At 44.9% G+C, this 20,572-nt stretch overlaps 1 protein-coding gene across 13 annotated transcripts in view; it reads right to left on the bottom strand.

The window, feature by feature from the left end:
• The window catches only part of CRK (CRK proto-oncogene, adaptor protein), a 41,908-nt gene extending 27,631 nt beyond the window's left edge, over positions 1-14,277 (bottom strand). For 10 of the 13 annotated variants that reach the window (XR_009050051.1, XR_009050052.1, XR_009050048.1 and 7 more), the window contains exons 1-2: positions 13,892-14,269; positions 4,443-4,808 (exon numbers count right to left, since the gene is read on the bottom strand). Coding sequence is in view for 7 of the 13 variants with exons in the window: in XM_057716494.1 (XP_057572477.1) it covers positions 4,443-4,808; positions 13,892-14,132 (607 nt within the window). In the remaining 6 variants the exon portion in view is untranslated. Of the gene's footprint in view, positions 1-4,272; positions 4,809-13,891 lie in introns of all 13 variants that reach the window. The other 3 variants (XM_057716492.1, XM_057716493.1, XM_057716498.1) reach the window with 2 other exon arrangements.
• Between the last annotated feature and the right edge of the window lie 6,295 nt (positions 14,278-20,572).

Genomic DNA, 20,572 nt, shown 5'->3' with positions numbered 1-20,572 from the left:
TAGTTACTTCCAAAGTCTCTTACCATTTAGATACTGTGATTTGAATGAAGAAGTCCAAAAAGGATGGAAGGAGAGGGAAAACAGACACCTGTCTGAATGAACAGTACAGAAATCTATAGCTACAATTCCAGAAAAAGACAAACTGAACACAGCCAAGACTTGTCACTCAGGTTCTTACACTTTCTAATCTCATTTTTTCTCTCTGGAACACAGGGAAAATTAAGGTCTTCACTCCACTTTTCCATATATAGGTCAAAAGGCCGAAATAACTTATGTTTCACAGAGTTCCACATGGGGAGATGTACAGCTGATGTAGTCGCTACTACGTATAATCAGGGACCCAAAGCACTTTACACCTTCCCTATCTGTGCCCTGAAGAACAAATCTATGCCTAAGTCTACCCGAGAAGCTCCTTGGTTACTCAGAAGTCTTTTTTTTTTTTTTTTTTATACTCAGAAGTCTTATCTATCAAAGGCAAGATGCCAGGCTGAATCAGAAAATGGAAGTTACATGATTAGTACATTTAAAGATAATACGATTGTTCTGGACAGTCTGCAGAGGCACAATAAACTTTAATGCTTGCAATTTACAAGATAAGATTCATCATTATTTCTGCTCCCATGGAGCCATGAGCCATGAAACAAAAACCAATCAAATCAAAATCTTAGATCAAATCTAAGATCAAAAAAAAAAAAAAAAGCTGCCTCTCACTGTTCTAGTATTATTTCCAGTGTTTCTCCTTCAAAACACTCAGCATATCTACATCTGTTTAAAATCTGTCTTCATTAGAAGCTCCAGGATGGAACAGATGGTGTCCTCCTGGTTCAGTTATATTCCCCCAGAATTACAGTGGACAGAGGAATACCCCTACTTTGGTTGTTAGCTAGAATTAATCCCTTCTTTCCAACAGCCTTCATTCCTACTAGAGAAATCTGATGGGTGGGAAAAAAGGAAATAGGCCTTAACTTATATTCTACTGGAGGACTCTGTTCACAGCAAATATACCATGCAGGAAATATCCATCTGTAAGAAGACAAGTGGATTGTGAACAATGTTTTAAATTTAGTTTTTTAAGTACAGAAACCCTTCTGTATTTAACAAAAAAAAAATCTTAGAGAGACCCCAATATATAACACAGTTAAAAACAGTTGCTTTGACTGAAGCAAGAGAGGGAACCCAGAGCCTTGAATCCTCAGCTACCTCCTGGGAAATGTTAGGACACTGAGAAGCAGTCTGAACCCTATTATGTCTAGAGTTCTGCCCAATTCTAAAATGCAATGAATCTAATTTATCAATTTCAAGTTAACCGTAAAGCTCCACTAAAATGTGCCTAGCTCACTACAGATCTAAGTTTATGGTGGGTCAAAAAGAGCAATAAATGTTTTTCTTATCAGAATGCTAAGGTCAGACAGAAAGCCAGAGTCACCTATCTCCTACCCTCATCTCAATAGGGACTAGGCATCAGCTCCTATGGAAAACCAGAGATGGGAAAGTAAAACTGCCTCCCTCCATAGAGAACACAACTGAGGATATGCTGTCAGTGAAACCACACAAAACTTACATTGAGGAGGGCAGCATCACTGTTCAAAAACAAAAAAAAAATCATAGATTGAATCTGGGTATGGTTGAAAAGGCACCAAAGTAGATCTGGGTTCCATATATCTCCACCTCCAACTGTCTCAACATAAGTTTTTCATACAACGAATAAGGACATCTAAGGTCTTTTACAGCTCTAGATTTCTATGATGCTAAACTAACATTATGTGTTTTAAGTACATAAGGTGTTTTTTTTGCTTTTTTTTTCATAAGGTGTTTTAAAGCTATTATTTGGGGTATTTGTTCTAACTTTAAAGAGGCTATCTTCAACAATCAACATACGTGGCTTGGGTACTTCCCTGGTGGCACAGTGGTTAAGACTCTGTGCTCCCAATGCAGGGGGCCTGGGTTCAATCCCTGGTCAGGGAAATAGAGCCCACATGCATGCCGCAACTAAGAGTTTGCCTGCCACAACTAAGAAGCCCGCATGCTACAACTAAGGAGCCTGCCAGCTGCAACTAAGACCTGGTACAACCAAATAAATAAATATTAAACAAAAACAAAAACAACAACAAAAAATATGTGGCTCAAAACTAATATCCAACCCAAAAAGAAAACTTACTGAAATCACAAACTAGTCTTCTACTTTAGTCTTTACTTCACAAGATTTAGGTTTCACAGTAGGAGAGCAGCTCAACCACCTTTGAGCACTAAAGCCTCTAATCAACGCAGGCATCATTAAAAACAACTCTGGGAATTCCCTGAGGGTCCAGGGGATAGGACTTGGCACTTTCACTGCTGTGGGCCTGGGTTCAATCCCTGGTCGGGGAAGTAAGATCCTGCAAGCCGCACAGTGCAGCCAAAAAAACAAAACAAAACAAACCATTCTCTTTGAGAAAGGAATTGCAAATGGAAGCAAAATTAATGTGATAACTATTCTCTCCTGGGTGTTAGCTGGCTTGTTCCATGAATGCTATTTTCACACTCCAGCCCAGTACTAACAGTCTGCAACAAATGTCAAGAGTCACAACTGTCATGTGCACAGCACCATGTTAACTGTCGCCACCATCTGAACTTAAATGAAAACATGAGGTTAGAAACGTGTTTTCCCAAACTCTAAGTAGGAAAAAGTGGTGTGACCTAAACAACACACATTTTATCTCTCATCAAAACTGGGACACAGGACTTCCTAGGTGGTGCAGTGGTTAAGAATCTGCCTGCCAATGCAGGGAATATGGGTTCGAGCCCTGCTCTGGGAAGATTCCACATGCTACAGAGCAACTAAGCCCATGTGCCACAACTACTGAAGCCCATGCGCCTAGAGCCTGTGCTCCACAACAAAAAGCCACTACAATGAGGAGCCTGTGCACCAAAATGAAGAGTAGCTCTCGCTCACAACAACTAGAGAAAGCCCGTGTGCAGCAACGAAGACCCAACGCAGCCAATAAATAAATTTATTTAAAAAAAACAAAAAACAAAAAAAACTGGGACACAATACTTTTAAGTCACAACATGTTCTCAAAATATACACATTTTAAAAACACACATTTTCCAGTCAAACCTATAAGACCTAACTAACCCTTCTTTGCACCCACTATTCAGAATGTAACAGAAAAATGTCAAATCCAGTAATACCACAGACTATTTCAAATTCCAGCTCATTGTACAGGCTAATACTCCCACTTCGATAGAGGGCAGCTCCCACTCCTCAGTGTATAAACATGACCCAAAGAAAACAAAATTTAGAGAAGACTGCAGTTTACAAGAATATACTTCCACACCTTCTCTGCAAACCTGTGCTCACATAACGTCAGCCTGTGCTTATGAAATTCAGCTACTTGCTTGCATTCAAGTTACCATATATGAAAGGCTCTGAAAGATGGGAAAGCATGCCACTTCTACACTAGCTTTTATGCTGAACCACTAGCTCTGCATAACTCAGAAAGGAAGGAAGGGAGGGAGGGAAGGAGAAAGAGAGGAGATAAGGGACAAAGCTGTGAGTGCTAAAGACAGGAATAAATATAATGCAGTGGTTGGCCAGAGGAGATGGGCTAACAGGAATAACGATTCACCAGTAAAAGGCAAAAACTTATTCCTCAGGAGGAACTGGCTTCTTGTCTAGAAAATGCATTAAACAACAAAGACCAAGTAAACCCGCTGCTCCTTGGAATTAGTACTTCTGGGTATGTATCTCTTCATACCTATATACCTCACTGTTCCTCCTGAATTACTTGATGAATACAATCAATCAATGGTAAGAAACCCCATGTCCCCTGAAGTAAAAACATTGTCTTTTTATAAGAAAATTCGTTTAAGTATTCTGATACAGACCACTCATTATACTCAAATCTGCGTGAGCCCACCTTGTTTTATAGATAATGATAACAGAAAGACAGAAACAGATTAGAATGTAGAAGATGAGAAAAAATATTTTAGGTTAATTCCTGTGAATACAGCTGGTGTTATTAAAGTAGTCAAAGTATGGTTTAGTAGATCAATCAGAACATTCAGTTTTTCAGTTTTAAGCTTACTCATTCCAAAATAGGTTTTCTATAAAAAAGAGAAAACCCAACATTAAACGCCCAAATCAGTACTTAATGGTAAAAGTACCATTCGACATCTATAACAACATCACAACCCTGCTGCTTGTATTCAGCATTCCTACAAAGCTCTAAGAGGTCTGAAAGGGAGACCCTGTAGCAGATCTCTTCTTTCTACATTTTGCACATTATGTACCTCCAAAGCCAAGGCTGTCTTGTCGTAGGCATTAGGGACTCGCTTCTGGATTACCCTGGCATAAATGGGCCCATTCTGGAGGTTAGGGAGCGGAGTGTTGACGCTGGGTTGGGCATAGGGCCCAGGCTCCGGCCCACCCAGTGGCTGTGGGTGGGAACCCTCCTGGTTACCTCCAATCAGAGCCGATACTGAGGCGGAGGCAGGTCTATACTTCTCGACGTAAGGGACTGGAATCATCCCCCTCTTGCCTTCGCTGTCCTCCGCATTCCACCACTGCTCTTCAGGTTTATCCCGGATTCTCAGGATGTCTCCTTTCTTAAAGGGAAGATCTTCCTCATCATTCCCATTAAAGTCAAAGAGGGCTCGTACATACTCCGCCTCCTCCTGCCTGAGAATCACTCCACTACCCTGCCTGGATCTGGAAACTGGTTCTATCAACGTTGTAGTGTCCAAATAGTGTATTTTGTAGAATTCCAGTAAAGCAGGCAATGAATCAAATTCTTGATCTCCTATTCGGAGTCTGGAGGGGCTCACCCCTGGAAAAAAACAGAGCAGGGCATTATTTAAAGATATGTTATACTGGAGATGAAATGCAGATTTTAAACACTCCCCACACACATTTAGTCAATATTTAATCAGAAAGAAAAAAAAAACAAACCTGTCTAGAATCAATAACTCCTTCTCCTAATAGTAAAACTAAAATCATACTTTGTAGCTCTAACATTCCCTGGGAAGAAAGATGCCTATCACCACCTTCAGCAGAGAACAGACAGGAGGCTATGAGGGACCAACCATGCCAGTCAGGACAAGCTCTCATCCTGCATCAAAGACAGAGCTATGTGGAGACTTTTTGTTCATTCTCCCAAAATGTTCTGCTGCTATTCCATTTACAGAGTACAAGCGATTCATGCCTGTGTTACAATCTCCTTTTCAACCTCAGGAAATATAGCAAGCTCTCCTTTTTCATAGATCCCAGCAGCTACCCCAAGAAGAGGAGGGGAAGGCTTGGTATCTACACCAGGCTCATACATTTGTCTCTTCACATCTAGAATATATAATTCCTGATAAAAAAAAGTTTTAGATTATCTTTTTAATCTACAATTGACTTCAATTTCACTTCTGATAGCTGAAAGGAGAAACTAAGAAGCTAACTGCTTAAAAATCAATTCATAAGACTTTCACTTAAATAAAACATGGAAACTAGACTGTTCCCTTAAAAACAAACAGATCAGACTTCCTAGGTGGCGCTGTGGGTAAGAATCCACCTGTCAATGCAGGGGACACGGGTTTGATCCCTGCTCCAGGAAGATACCACATGCCACGGAGCAACTAAGCCCGTGCACCACAACTATTGAGCCTGCGCTCTAGAGCCCGTGAACCACAACTACTGAGCCCATGTGCTGCAACTACTGAAGCCCACGCGCCTAGAGCCGGTGCTCTGCAACGAGAGGCTACCACAATAAGGAGCCTGCGCACCACAACGAAGAGTAGCCCCCGCTCGCCGCAACTAGAGAAAGCCCGAGTGCAGCAATGAAGACCCAACACAGCCAATAAAATAAACAAACAAACAGATCATGCAGGATCTTTGTGGCGGCATGTTTAGCATGAGGGATCTTTAGTTGCAGCATTCAGGCTTCTTAGTTGCAGCATGCATGTGAGATCTAGTTCCCTGACCAGGGATCAAACCTGGGCCCCTTGCACTGGGAGCATGGAGTCTTACCCACTGGATTACCAGGGAAGTCCCACAGGGCATACTTTAAAATGCATTCCTTCCCTATCCTGAGATTCTAGAACTGAAGGATAATAAATGAATGTATTTCACTTCAAATAAGAAACAAAAATTTCTAATGAAAAATATGAACTTTTAACTTGCACTCTGCTAATCACCCAAAATATCAAATTATCTTAATTGGATTTTTTACTATTTGGTTTCCTGATAAAGTAATGCATAGCTCTACAAAACATTTTTTCTTGTGGAGTTTATTTTTTAATCAGCCTTAACCCTGCCACAGGACACTTATAACCCACTCTTGAGTTATAACCTACCAGATTTTTTATATATGTACAAATATTTATAGACACGTCATAAATAGTTCTATAACTAGATTACTATTGTTTTATACCTTGCCCTTTTCCCTATTCTAAAATAAAACTGGTTTATTTTATATAATATTTTGTTATATAATATTTTATATAAGAAAAATTTCCCCATATTATTCAAGAATATGAATAGTCCCAGCTTTTCACTACTGCAAACAATGCTGTTATGAGTGTTTTTGTTCTGGTCTACTAATGAACATTTTTTTATTACTTCCTTAGGATGAACTCCTTGAAATGCAATTGCTACATCAAAGTGTAAGAACATTAAGGTTTAGGGACTTCCCTGGCAGTCCAGTGGTTAAGACTTCACCTTCCAATGCAGGGGGTGTGGGTTTGACCCTTGGTCAGGTAGCTAAGATCCCATGCACCTCATGGCCAAAAAACCAAAACATAAAACAAAAGCAACACTGTAACAAATTCAATAAAGACTTTAAAACTGGTCCACATGAAAAAATAAACCAACAAAGTAAGAACATTAGGTTTATCTTGCCAAACTGTCCTCAAAAAAGTTTGTATAATTTTACCCTCCCACCAGTGGTTTATGAGCTCCCATTTCCCCCATATCCTTGTCGAAAGAGCCAGGATATCTCTTCTTAAATATCATCTTTGACTGTTTGACGTTATTCATGTTTATTAACTATTTGTACTTCTTTTGTGAAAGTTACTTGTTCGAGTCTTTTGTTAAGGGAAAGGGCCAATCTACCCTCTCCACTCCCATTAAGACTAGCCCATCTATTTAAAAACCTGTATTATCAATGCTGTGAAATAGGAACACTGTGGTAGCCCAGCTGTCCAAATTATTTCACCACTCTAAAAAAAAGAGATCAAATTATTTTGTTCAATGTTAGAAAACACTTTCCCCAGAAAGACCAGAAAAAGTACACTTAAAATTCTCTACTGGTTAGAGGTGAAAAGATAAACTTTGGAAGTTACCCAAAAGTCCTTAATACAGAATGAGTACTGATGAGTGCCTTCTCATTTCATCCAAATGAAAGACGGAGATGCAATTTAGAGGACACATACACATTTCTAACATTGCAAAAGTCCATCTGTGGAATTCATGGCTGTAAACTAAAACAAGTTAATAGCCCACATTCAGTAATGTTGGCTGTCTCTCCAACTCAAGATGTTGAAATACATGCCCAAACCCAGGATTGTCCATCTATGGCAAATACTCATCAGACACCAGCAGAATGCAACCCCAATAGTTCCAAGTGCACGACTGAAGAGATAATTTTGTTTATGACCATAATGGAGCACGGTGGTGCTATACTCTGGAGTTTCTCTTCAATAAAGCAGATCACTGATGGGCAATTATTCCTATTCAAGTCTGGTAAACCAGGAGATGCGCAACCTCACCTATCACAGCTAGGCTATAGTGATCCTTCAGGCCTGTGGAACTACATTAAGGACAGGGTCAGTGTGAGCTCCAAGAAGACTTCCTTAGCACCGCCTGGTCAAGAAAGCCTCCAGGGCAGAGTGATAGCAAGAACCTTTACACCAGCAGAGCACCCCGGCTTAGAAAATGGTCCTGATGACACCTGGGAAGAAAAGCTCCCTTGCTATTTTACCGAACTACGTGCTGAGGTACAACAGCCAATATGGTTTTCACTAGCCACCCTTTTGGGACAGTGGTTGGCAGATTGTACATGCTCATTAAGTGTTAGATATTATTCTTAATGAACATAACCCTGAAGTGAGGAAAAGTTAAATGAAAATCTGTTCCGAGCTTTGAGAAACTCACAGCATAGTTGGGGATATAAAAGCATACACAGTGTGGCTAGTGAGCAAGGAGCACAGCACCATGTCTTAAGAAGACATTTTCCCCCCGGCTTTCACTTTCAACTGGAGAAATGCTCTCAGAAAAAATAGTGGCAACAACAAACTACGTTGTAAGATACAACAAAATCATGATAAAAAGAGCAGCTCTCTCCATACCTGAGTGTCTTTTTTGTGTGTGTGTGGCCGCACTGCACAGCTTGCGGGGGGTCTCAGTTCCCCGATCAGGGATCGAACCTCGGCCCCCAGCAGTGAGAGCACCAAGTCCTAATCAGTGGACAGCCAGGGAAGTACCCTGAATGTTTCTAAGGTACTCTTTTCATTCTAAGATGGCAACTACTCCCTTTCATCCATTGTTATGGTTCCTCCAACTACTGTACTATCCCAAGTAAAATGTGGTTTTTTGGGGGGGAAGGGGTTTAGAAGAACAAATAAGACCACTAAGTCAAATCCCTTAAAAAGATCAGTGTGAGAATTCTGAAAAGAAAAACTGTCAGTTCATCTGCCAGAAAGGTAGCAAGTTGGTTCAATTCATTTCTTGTTCAAATGCTTCATGATGTGAACTAGGCCCATTATTTTTTTTGACTTTTGCTTGGCAATTCCAATGGACACAAAAATACAAGGAAAACACTAAGGGAAAATTTACCTATAAATTATTTTCCTACTCTCTCTCTCTTTTTTTAATATATATATATATATTTTTGGCCACACCGAGCAACTTATGGGGTCTTGTTCCCCAAGCAGGGATCAAAGCCGGGGCCCACAGCAGAGAAAGCACAGAGTCCTAACCACTGGGCCGCCAGGGAATTCCCTCTTTTCTTATTCTAACGACACTGTAATTATGCCACAGAGGAATATCTGTTTCTGTGTACTGCTGCAGCAGTTAGAATTAGTTATATGGGGCTTCACTGATCCAGAAGAGGAGGGGGGACAGAACATACGTAAGTCCCAGATAAGCCCAAACCACAGCTATGTTCCGGTTCCTTCTCCCTAGTTCATCTCCTTCCAACCACAAACAGCCAAAGGCAGGAAACAGAAGGGCGGGAAAGGAAGGAGATACAGTCAGTCAGTCTAGAGAACAGAACAACAGCGTTCTCATAGCTGGAACCTGGAAAACCTGACTTGTTCTACATTAAATCTGTGCTGGATTCTGAACGTGCACTTATGAACATAATCAGAAATCAAAATCAATGCAGTCGGAAGTATCTTTTACACACTCAACTCATTAATTCTAAGCATATCAGCCCTTAGGTTATATCAGTTTTTACAGCACCACTCCCTGGAGGTGTTAAGAAGAACACTGAAGAGCTCTGTGAGCTAAACAGGCCAGGTCACTTCTGGCATGGGCACCACCACAGTGGCTCCACAAGCCTCTCAATCTCACAGCACTTTCTCTTCTTTCCTTTCCTCTTTCTTTAATTCTCATTCCCTATTTTTCCTCTGCCTATGCTATTTATAGAGGCTGCTTCAGCACTGTCACTACCTGTCCAATACAAAGGGCTAACAAGGCCACTGACTTCCACTTGAGAAAGTATCCTGAAGAGGTATCAGGATGCATGGTTTCCAAAGCAAACAGAACCTTCTAAAAATGGTGGACTGTGAGCATGGTACTTTGCAGATTCAAACTGACTAGGTTTGATGAATCCTGTCCCTGTTATTTCCTAGCTATATGAGCTGTTATTTAACTTCTCACCGGGCCTAAGTCCTATCTAATAAAGTTCCTAAAAGTAGCTGGTATATTGTAAGGGCCCAATAAAAGCACATCAGCTTAAAACACAACCCCAAACCTCCAAATTCCTTTAGAAATTTTCGATTCATCCCCAAATCCAGAGTCTGCTGCACTGTTTCCCAGGGAAGATTCCACAGAATCTCAAGATGCTTCTCAAAAAGTTCTGTGGTCAAACTGCTTTGAAAAACCCAGTATCCAATACCTGCCTCTCTTACAGGCTCATAATTTCACATGAGCACAGTAAAGGCTTGGAGAAGTTCTGCAATAAATTAACCCATCTCCTTTTACCAAGGATTTTTTTTTTTTTTTTTTTTGGTCTAAAACCTTTAAGTAACTCATTGAGGAACTTCTCCAGAACCACTGAATGGAGGGATACTCTAATATTGAAGAGTAAATTATGAAGACCAAGCTTGAGAACTACAAAGATGAGGTAAACAGATGCTGAAAGTACAAAAAGGCAGCAGTGGATAATGGGCAGTCCCCTAGGATCTCCAGAAGCAGCTTGGCCCAGCACCACTTTGAAGAGGCAGTGCAAACAATTCTCACCCTAACTTCTGCCTCCACCCCCAAAGGCAAGTTTTTATGCTCCCCTCACCCACTAGGGCAACAGGTGCGAGGTTCTAGGTTGAGCAGGTAATGGCAGGTGCCATCCTATTTCCATGTACTGCAGCCAAGGTTCTTTCACACTTCTTGATGTACCCCATCCCCCTCCACCTAGCACTTACTCCTTCAGACATGCTGTGAGCCTCTCAAAAGCTGAGAAAAGTTTTCCATTTTGCCTCAACTCTTCCCTCTCAACCACATAGATTAACATATCTAATGCTTATTGAGTACTTACTATATGTCAGTTCCATCCCTAATACACTAAACTTGAAACAACCCTGAGGTCAGTACTATTTCCCTTCTTCCACATATGAGGAACCTGAGGCAGAGAGAAGTTAAAGAACCTGCCCAAAGTTATATAAGTATTAAGCAGCAGGTAAGGAAGGTTCAAACCCAGGCTTAGGAGCACAAGCTTGTAACTACTTTCCCAACTCATATTTACTCAGTTTTATCGATTATCTACTGGACGAGGGCTAGTAAAACCTCACGTTCAAAGAGGAAAAAACTAGTGGATCAATGATTGCAAACCTTTCCCAAGAGGTACACCTAACAGAGTATGACCAGACTTGACCAAGCCCTGCCCTATGGCCCTGGGGTACAGTTAGGGCACTTCCAGGTAATGGCAGCACTGGTAGCCTGTGAAGCTAAACGCTTATGTTAAAAACAGGTTCATTTGTGGGGACGTCGCTGAAGGTCCTGTGGTTAAGACTCCATGCTCTCAATGCAGGGCTCCCAGTAAGGCAGGGCTCAATCCCTGGTCAGGGAACTAGATCCCGCATGCTGCAACTAAAGATCCCATATGCAGCAACTAAGACCTGGTACAGCCAAATAAACAAATAAAATATTAAAAAAAAACAAACCCAAAACCAAAAAACACCAAACAGGTTCACTTGAAAAGGTTGAGAATACCTGGTCTATTTTGTCCCTATGCCTCTAGAATCTATATCTAAGCCATTCCATACAAATTCACCCTCTGCATTATGTCCACAAAATACACTATATAATCATAAACAAAAAGCTCATTTCCCATATTCAGTCTGCCAAATAAGGTTATTAAAAGTCTCTTCATCATCAACTTTAAATAGCAGATACGTACTGTCTGAATGCTAAAGCCAGTTTCTTATTGTCATCCTTTCCTTCTGGCCTTTAAACAGAAACCTGGGACCCAGGACAAATACAAAAGTGTTGAGTCCTCAAAGTGCACTGCTGGGATCTCAAAAGGAAACTGGCTTTGACAGAAAGGAGTAACGTGATAGTGTCGGCTCTCAGGTCACAATTCCTAGATTCAAATTCTGGCTCAGTCATTTACTAGCTGTGTGACTTTGGGCAATTTACTGAATCTCTCAGTTTCCTCATCTATAAAATGAAAATATTTTAATAAGTGGAGATCACAGTACTTTCCTCAGTAAATTGTTATAGACAGTAAACAAGGCAAGGCACATAAAGCACTCAGCAAAGTGCCTAGCATAGAATAACCAGTCAATAAATGTTAGCTATTAATATTGTATATGCCTTTCTAAAATTCAAGAAATTCTTCTGTGTGGTTTCAAAAGAAGAGCTTGATGGGGGAGGGAAAGAACAAAGATTAAGTAATCTTTATAATGACAGCAACGGAATCAACTGCCCTATGTGGAAAACAGGGTACATGGCAGAAAGAAAAATGACCACAATGCCCATGAACTTTTCACACCCCATCCACAAACTCTGGCAATCCTCACCTTCTCTCTTGGGTCAAGGATCTGAACTCATATCTGTTATGAAAAGGTGGAGCTCAATATTAAGGTGAGAGATGAAATTAAAGTCATAACACCAAGATGTGGGGAAAGCTCAAACAAAACTGCCTGCTGCTATTTCCAAATTTTGCAACCAACAAAACACATAAACAAACAAAAGGTTGAGAATTCAGTCTCAGTGACCATTTGCCATCATGTCACTGCACGGTAATGCAAAACCCTAGACACCATGAAGGTGGTAAAAGAATATATTTGGTTTAAATACATAAATATTCCCGTCTCGTGTTATAGTGCTATTAAACCAATCAGACTGAGAAAGACCTAGAATAATTTGTGGGCTTAAAGATCCCCACACTCTTCTTACAATTGGTATGTGCTAATAACAAAGAGACTATCCCATCTCCCCATTTCTGGCCAGAGTGAATAAATCTAAATCAGGACTCTCCTAAAAGGGCAAGTCTGCAAAGGCTGGTTCAGGAGCCTCCTAATTCACATGAGATTTGCCTGGACCAAATCTCAGCTGTTCAGGACAAAACTGCTTCACCTTGGGAACAGGGAGAAGGAGCGAAGATTCTCGGTACCATTACACCAGAATTACTCTGTACCTCACAAATCTCAAGTACCAAGTGCACAAAACCCCTTAACACTCCCCAAGCAACTCCAATGGCATGGGTTTTAAGAGAGTCACATCTCAATCTCTGGCAAGGAAGATCCAGTGCAAATAATTTAAATTCTCAGAGAATCAGCTCAGCAGGGTCTGTTCCCAAAATCTAGCAAGCCTCAGGCCACAGCCCTCAACTTACTCAACAAGGAGAAGCCCTGGAATACAAGACTGGCAATGTTGAGGTCCAAGGGAAAATGAAGTTCCATTCACTTTCAGGGAAGGGGTTGTTTTCACTGGCTTATTTCTGAATTATTCCCTGGAAAAAAAAAAATCTTTCCTCCACTCACTGCTTTGAAAACTAGAACCCTCTCATTGTGGAGGACAGTCTCTGGACGCTAAGGTCCCTTGAACACAGTCAGCCGCGCATCAGCTTATTCTGGGCTGGTCACAGAGGCCTTTCTTCTATAACCAAGGCACTTAGCTCACCACCTTCGTCCTCCGCGGGGGAAGAGGACGGTAAAAGTATTTTGGAAAAATGCCCAAGAAAGGAAAAAGCTGACCAGTTTCCTGAGGGTGTCTCCATCCCTCCCGGCCAGTATGAGGTGACTTCCTACCCAAGGCCACCAGGGGAGTGTGGCCAAACCCGGCTCTCCAACGCTGCAGGAAACGTTTCAAGCCTAAAAAGCCACTTGTAGGATTATCGGATTCATTCCGGGCACCGCTGCCAAATGATGCCCCCGCAGTGCCAACATCCCCCTCAGCTCTTTGTCCCCACGCTGCCCGGCCCTGCAAGGGCGCCAGCCCCACCCTGGGGCCGAAACAGTTCCCCTTCCCCTGGGCTGTCCTCCCAAGTCACACCCAGAGGCCTGGGTCAGCGGCTCCGCCTCCCCCACACACTCCCGCTCGTCCGTGGGAGCGAGCCGCGGCAGCGGGCTGCCCCTCGGCCGCCGTCACTCCAGCCCTCTGCCCACGTCCCTCGTGAGGGTCAGCTCTCGAGGAGCAGCCGGCCAGGCTGGGGCGTCCCGCGGCCCTCACCCCCGCCCGGGGCCTCCCGTCCCGTCCGTCCCTCACCGGGCGGAGGCTGGGCGGGCGACGGTGGCACCGGCGGGCGCGGGCCGCTGCTGTTGATGATGTAGTGGGAGACGCGCGAGTTCTCGGAAACGCTGAGCACATAGTCCCCGGGGCTGGTGCTCGAGTCCCGCACCAGGAACACCCCGTGCCGCTGGCCCTGCAACAGCGCCACCGCCTCCTGCCGACTCAGCCGCCCCCAGTACCAGCTGCTCCGCTCCTCCGAGTCGAAGTTCCCCGCCATGGCCGCCTCCGCGCCTACACGCTGGGCCGCCGCCGCCGCCACGCGCGCCCCTCCAGCCCCGACGCCCGCCGCCCAGCGGACCGGCTCGGGTCTCAGCCTCACAGCAGCGCCCGAAATGGCGGCGGCGGCCGCGGGCCTTCCCCACCGGAAATGACGTGCTCCTTGCCCCCGGGAGGATGCCGGGAAGGGGACCGCCGCCCGCCATTGGGAGAAGGGCAAGGGCCCGCTCGTGCGCGCACTGCGCATGCGGCCTCTTGGGCGTCGCCGCCCGGCGGGGACTGGGATTGCAGAGGGTGGAGAGGCGGAGTCTAGGGCCGAGGGGCGGGGCCTCAGCTACCGGTCCGTAGTTGGCCACGCGTCTCTTCGCTCCTCCGTGTTTCACGTTCCTGAAAGGCCCAGGCTTCTAGGCAGCGACTAGGAGACAGAATTAGAGAAGAAAAGGTGAGGTGGCCCCAGGGCCTGAGTTCCCTGAGACAGTCTTTTTCTGATGGTTCCTCCAGCTTCTCCCCAGGCCTGCTAAAGTTCTCGTTTCCATTGATTCATTCAGCAAACAGTTGACGCCACATTTGTCCTGCGGATGCAAAGGTCATCAGGGCTGGGCCCTTCCCTCACCATTCTCAGACCAGTGGGAGGAACCAGGAAACAAAGACGAAGGAATGCCAAGTGATACGATGGGGAAGGGACAAGGGGCTCTAGGAACACAGAGCAGGAGACCCTAATCCACTGTGTAGAGGAATCCAAGAGGGCTTCCCAGAGGAGGTGGCTTGAGCTGGATATTGAATGGCAGTGAGGAAGAGCACTGAAGACAAAGGAAACAGAGTGTGCCAACCCAGGTGGAAGTATGGAGCCTTCCTCTCTGTTGGGGCTGGCTAGTCATCTGCCGAGATTCTCTAGACTCTGACTGTGGCCATGGGTATCCTATGTTCTCCCTGCCATCACGATCATTTCTGTCTCTATACCCCATATCTGTATCTGTATTCCTGTGACAGCCTGCTCACTGGTATTCCATAGTGTTCCTGCCCCTAATCGCATAGCACACATCTGCCAGCTCACACTTTCTAAATTATAGCTCTGAGTCTGCTGCTACCCTGTGTAAAACTTTTAACAGTCTCCAGGTGTTAGAGCTCCCAGTTTATTTCACAGTATAAAACCATATCACAGCCTCATCCTCACCGCTTCTACATGAATCTTGTGTTTCTTCTTTCTGGAATGCCCTTCACTGCTTTTGAGATCTCAAACTCAAACGCCTCCTCTTTTCTGACCATCACATCACTCCCTCTCTGCAACTATAGCACAATGTCCATATTATCTTTATTACTGTTCTCACCTGTTGTACTGTAATCTTTCATCTACCTGTCTGTGTTCCATGCTAGATCTCCTCAGAGTTTTGCAGATACTGAAACCCCTTCCAGATAGGAGAAGTTAAGGATTAATGATGGTATGCTCCCTGTAAGCATGTAGACCCCAGACCAGTTGGACCTGAAGGTTGATAATGCTGACTCCTGCTTACCTCACCACCAACCAACCAGAAGAATGCAAGACTATTACTGCCTTGATCCCTATCACATACCCCTGACCACAAACCCCAACTATAAGACCTCTCCCTGTTCCCCAGGAAGGGGGGCACAGACTTGAGAGCGTTAGCTTGCAGTGACTCCCTTTGCCTGGCAAAGTAATAAAGCTATTCCTTTCTACTCCTCCAAAGCTCTGTCTCCATATTTCTATCCAGCATCAGTGAACAGAGGCTGGGGTTTTTTTGGCAACACAAGCAAGGCCAGGCATCTAGTGTAGGGTGCACTCCATAATCATTTCATACCAACAGCTAACATTTATTCAGGGGATACCACCTGCCGGGCATAGTGCTAACTGCCCTTAGATGGATCATTTTTTTTAATCCTATCAACAACCTTATGGGTTGGTCCCATTTTACAGATGAAGCTCAGAGAGGTTAGGTGACTTGTCCAGAGACACATAGCTACTGAGTTGGGAGCTGGGAGTCAAATCCTGGAAGGAGAAGAGAGCTATGGTCACTCTGCTTTATCCTCAGACTTCTGGGATAGGAATGGCAGGAGCTGGGGGTGGGAAAAGATGGCAGAAATAAACATTAAAAAAAATCAGTCAGCCCTGGGTTTTATGGTGTTATATGAATAACACATCTCTTCTGGACCCACTTCACACACCCCCAGGCCTGCTCTGGGAAGGGTTGGGGAGCAAGGGCACCTTCCCTGCTGTGGGTGACTCATCATGACCCTGGCTTAGTCACAGCATGTCACCACAAGCAGCAGAAGCCAGCCCAGGGTGAATTCTGGTCCTTTGGGAAAGAGACGAGCCGGCTCTTCATTTCCCCAGAATGACTGGCCTTTAAGGCAGGACCTTACCAGGGACTGCTTGTGGGGGTCTCAAGCCATGCCTCTAAGACCCCCTGTCTAAGGCACATGGACACAACAGAAGAAAATACCTTAAAAGAACAGGAGAGAGAGAGAGAAGGAAAGGAAGGAAGGAAGAGAGGGAGGTAGGGAGAAAGGAAGGAAGGAAGAAAAAGAAAGAAAGAAAGAAAGAAAGAAAGAAAGAAAGAAAGAAAGAAAGAAAGAAAGAAAGAAAGAAAGAAAGAAAGAAAGAAAGAAAGAAAGAGAGAGAAGACAGGAGAGAAGGAGGAGAGAACAATCATAACTGAGCTAGAAAATAAGCAAGGAGATTGGTAAGGAGGGGATACCCAGCACCAAGCAGTTATTCAAGTGCGTTCTTCCTTGCAGCACAGAGAACCGACAAATTCAGAGGCCAACAAGGTGGGAACAGGAGTGGCCTTGGGACAAGAAGGCAAGGCTTCCTGCCCCTCCCTCCTTTCTCTCCTCCTGCTCCTCTTCTCCCCTTTGTATATAAGGATTTACAGCTATAATGGTGGCTTTTGCCCCCATAAGCCTGAGATCTGCCCTACAAAGAACGTAAAGAATGTGACCTTCTTGTTTAGGAAGATGCTCCTGGAGTTGCCTGAAGGAGAAGTAGAGATGAAAGGAGAAAAGAAAGGGAAGGCTTCCCCTTTCAAGAGAAAAACACGTCAAAATCCTCTACTAGCTCCCCTCTAACCAAAGAAAGGCATTCCTGGGAATTCCCTGGTGGTGCAGTGGTTAGGACTCTGTGCTTTCACTAACAAGGGCAGTTCAATCCCTGGTTGGGAAACTAAGATCCCGCAAGCTGAGTGGCCAAAGAAAGAAAGGCATTCCTTATTTTAGCAAAGGACCAGGAGCAGAGGTTCAAGGACCTATTTACTGCCCTGCTCTGTGTCTCCTAAAGTGATGAAAGCTGCCTCATACAGCTGTGCAAGTCATGCGCTGCACAACTCCAGGGTACTATGTAAATGAAACCCTCTGGAGTTGGGCAACTCACACTGACTTTTCCCTTAAAAAAAAAAAGAGATTATTTGTATGAAGATGACAAAAATTGCTATTTAGAGAGAAAATGGACACATCTTGCAAAGTGTGTGTGAGAGAAAGGGAGAGACAAAAGTTGGTGGGTGTATAGGTACCATTTGTATTGGTGCGAAAATACACTTCTGTCCAGTTCTCATCCATTGCTGGAGATGAGGAGAGAGAAAGGAGACAGAAAATTTTCTAAGTCTCTGCTGGAGTTTCTGGATAATGAAGAGAGATGCCCCACCACCAGTGGGTACCCTTAGTTTTGCAGCGACAAGGACCTGTCTTAAGATGTGCAAAGGTAGGGTCTGGAGGCAGACACAAGGAGAAAGCTCTGGGGAGAAAAGTGAGGATATTGCAAGGCAGCTGGAGGGGAGAAGAATGTGGTGGGAACCAAAGCAGGAGGTGGGACCTTTCTAGAAAGATCGGTAAGATGTTCCCAGGGATGACATGCTGCAGGGCTTTTGAGAATCATTTGTCTGCTTTGCTTCAATGTAATTCCCCTGATAACATCATCCTTTAGGAGAGCTGCTCACACAGATGCTTTCCGCAGGGAGGAATCAAGGAGAAGTTACCTGGGAATTCCCTGGTTTCCCAGTGGTTAGAGCTCCGCGCTTCCACTGCAGGGGAACTAAGATCCTGCATGCCACAAGACGTGACAAAAAAAAAAAAAGAGAGAGAGAGAAGGTGCCAACTTCCCTGTCTCCATCCTCCAGGGGCTGAGAAAAATCAAGAACATCTGAAGGAGGTGAGATGCAAGTGTGCCTATCTTTTCTCCTCTTCTCTTCCTGCCCACTCCTCTCTGGCCCCACTAACCTTCCTCTCCCTCCATGCTTTGACTTGCCTTTCCCTTTGCCCCTCAGTCACTCCCTCAGAAACCTTCCGGTCTCTGCTCCAATGTCGCCTCTTCAAGGAGACCTTCCATCACCCGTCCATTCGGCACTGCAAACTGCATACCCAACTCTCCTGCTCTCCCTTCTCTGCTTCATTTTCCTTGCACTTATCTCCTAGTTTTACAGATTTGTTTTCTGCACTGTCCTCTCTTCCCCTATAGAGTGTAAGCTCCCCAAGAGCAAGGATTTTGATCTTTTTGCTCCTGCTGTATCTCAAGTGCCTGGCAGAGAGCCTGGCATATAGGCATTAAGTGAATATTGGTCGAATGACGAAATGAATGAAAGGAGAGTCCAGTGGAGGCGCTGTTCAGAGCTAAAATTAGCTTCCGGCAATTGGCAGGTCTCTCCTGGAGGGCACTGCACGTCCCGCAGGAGGTGAGCTGGGCTCACAAACCATTCTTGGTCACCTCTCAAAAGCACAGGTCCCTGGCTCCATCTGGGCTAGTCTGTGACATCACTCCCACATGTGCTCCAACTTGCTAGAGGAAGGCATGTTGTTACAGTTGTAAAGCTGGTAATTGCACCTATCGCCATGCTTATCTTATCTGTCCGCTTCAAGGTGTCAGCTTCTTAGAACTGCCGTTACTGCTGACAGAGTGGACAAATTATTGCGGCGCTTTCATTTTTCTATAACTTTTAAAAAATAAATTTGTTTATTTACTTATTTGCTTATTTATTTATTTTATTGGCTGCATTGGGTCTTCGTTGCTGTGCACGGGCTTTCTCTAGTTGCAGTGAGTGGGGGCTACTCTTTGTTGTGGTGCATGGGCTTCTCATTGTAGTGTCTTCTCTTGTCGTGGCTCGCAGGCTCAGTAGTTGTGGCACACAGGCTTAGTTGCTCCTCGGCATGTGGGATCTTCCTTGGACCAGGGACTGAACCCGTGTCCCCTGAATTGGCAGGCAGGTTCTTCACCACTGCACCGCCAGGGAAGTCCCATCATTTTTCTGTAATTTAATGTGCGGGGAGGTGTCCAAATCTAGGTGTGTTCACGTGATTGCGCCAAAACCAAGATAGTCACATGTTACGTGGTATCTTATTCTTTGGGAACTTCTGTCCTGGGTGATGAATCTAAACCCCTCAGCAGGTAGCCTGACTCCACACTAAACCTTTCCTTGCCTTTAAGTCTTGCACCTGCCACTCCTTCTGCCTACAAGGCTCCTCCCTTTTGGGAAAACTTAGCCAGCCCAGGAGCTCTGTGGTTGCAGCTTGCAACAATTACTCCCTTTCTTCTGGAGGCAGAGCTCTGATTTCCCGGGAAATTGTCTCTTCGCAGTCTTGGTCCTTGCAGTCAGGTGTGGTTCACGCTTCTGTCTGGGGGGAGCAGACACATGACCAGACCCAACAGGCACGCATCGGAATGAGCTCTTCTCCCTACTGTACTGGTTGGGTCAGGGAAGAGCACCTCATTCAAGGTGGTCCACTGAGAATTAGCACTGAGACTTTCCAACCGCTGGGAAAAAGCCACCGGTTTTTTTTCAGCTTCTAATGCTGAATTACAGAATGCAAGCCTGGAGCTGCCCGTGGCTGCTGCTGCCACTGCATGGGGGGAGAAGCTTCCGGAGGATGAAGCCACCACCCAGGAAATAGGCGCCGAGAGATGGTTCCCGACGCATCCCTGAGAGTGAGTGCCTGAGAGCAGCCCTTCCCTGGAACTGCTAGGTTGTTAAGGCTAATAAATGCCATCTTCTGCTCAAGCCAGTTTGAACTGGGTTTGTCACCTGCAGTGGAGTTTGGAGACTGTCTTTTGAGATCCACTGCAAATGTCACCTTCTCTGTGAAGTGTCGGCAACCCTCACCCCCACCCGAGTCAGTCTCTCATCAGTGTGCCCTTGATGCCTGTACCTCCCACACTGGGCTATGTGTCCATCCGCCAGCCCTGCCCGCCAGGTGGAGGACCACATGGCAGGGGCTGTGTGATGCTTTTCCTCCCCACCCCACCCCCCAGCACTGGGCCAGGCTGAGTGGCCCTTCCATGAACAGTCAATGAAAGAGTGAGGCCATGTTGCAGCTACTGGTCATTCCTGCTCTTCCCCCCAGGGAGGGAGCCCTGCATTCTGAGGACAAGGCAAAAATCATAGTAGAGGGCCCCTGGTTGCCTTCTAGGTGTCCTCTCCCTTTTCTAACATTCACAAGGAG

Source organism: Hippopotamus amphibius, chromosome 17 (genome assembly GCF_030028045.1).
Source record: "Hippopotamus amphibius kiboko isolate mHipAmp2 chromosome 17, mHipAmp2.hap2, whole genome shotgun sequence".
NCBI classification, from domain to species: domain Eukaryota; kingdom Metazoa; phylum Chordata; class Mammalia; order Artiodactyla; family Hippopotamidae; genus Hippopotamus; species Hippopotamus amphibius.
The sequence above is the reverse complement of the archived record's forward strand: the minus strand, read 5'-3'. Positions and strand labels throughout refer to the sequence as shown.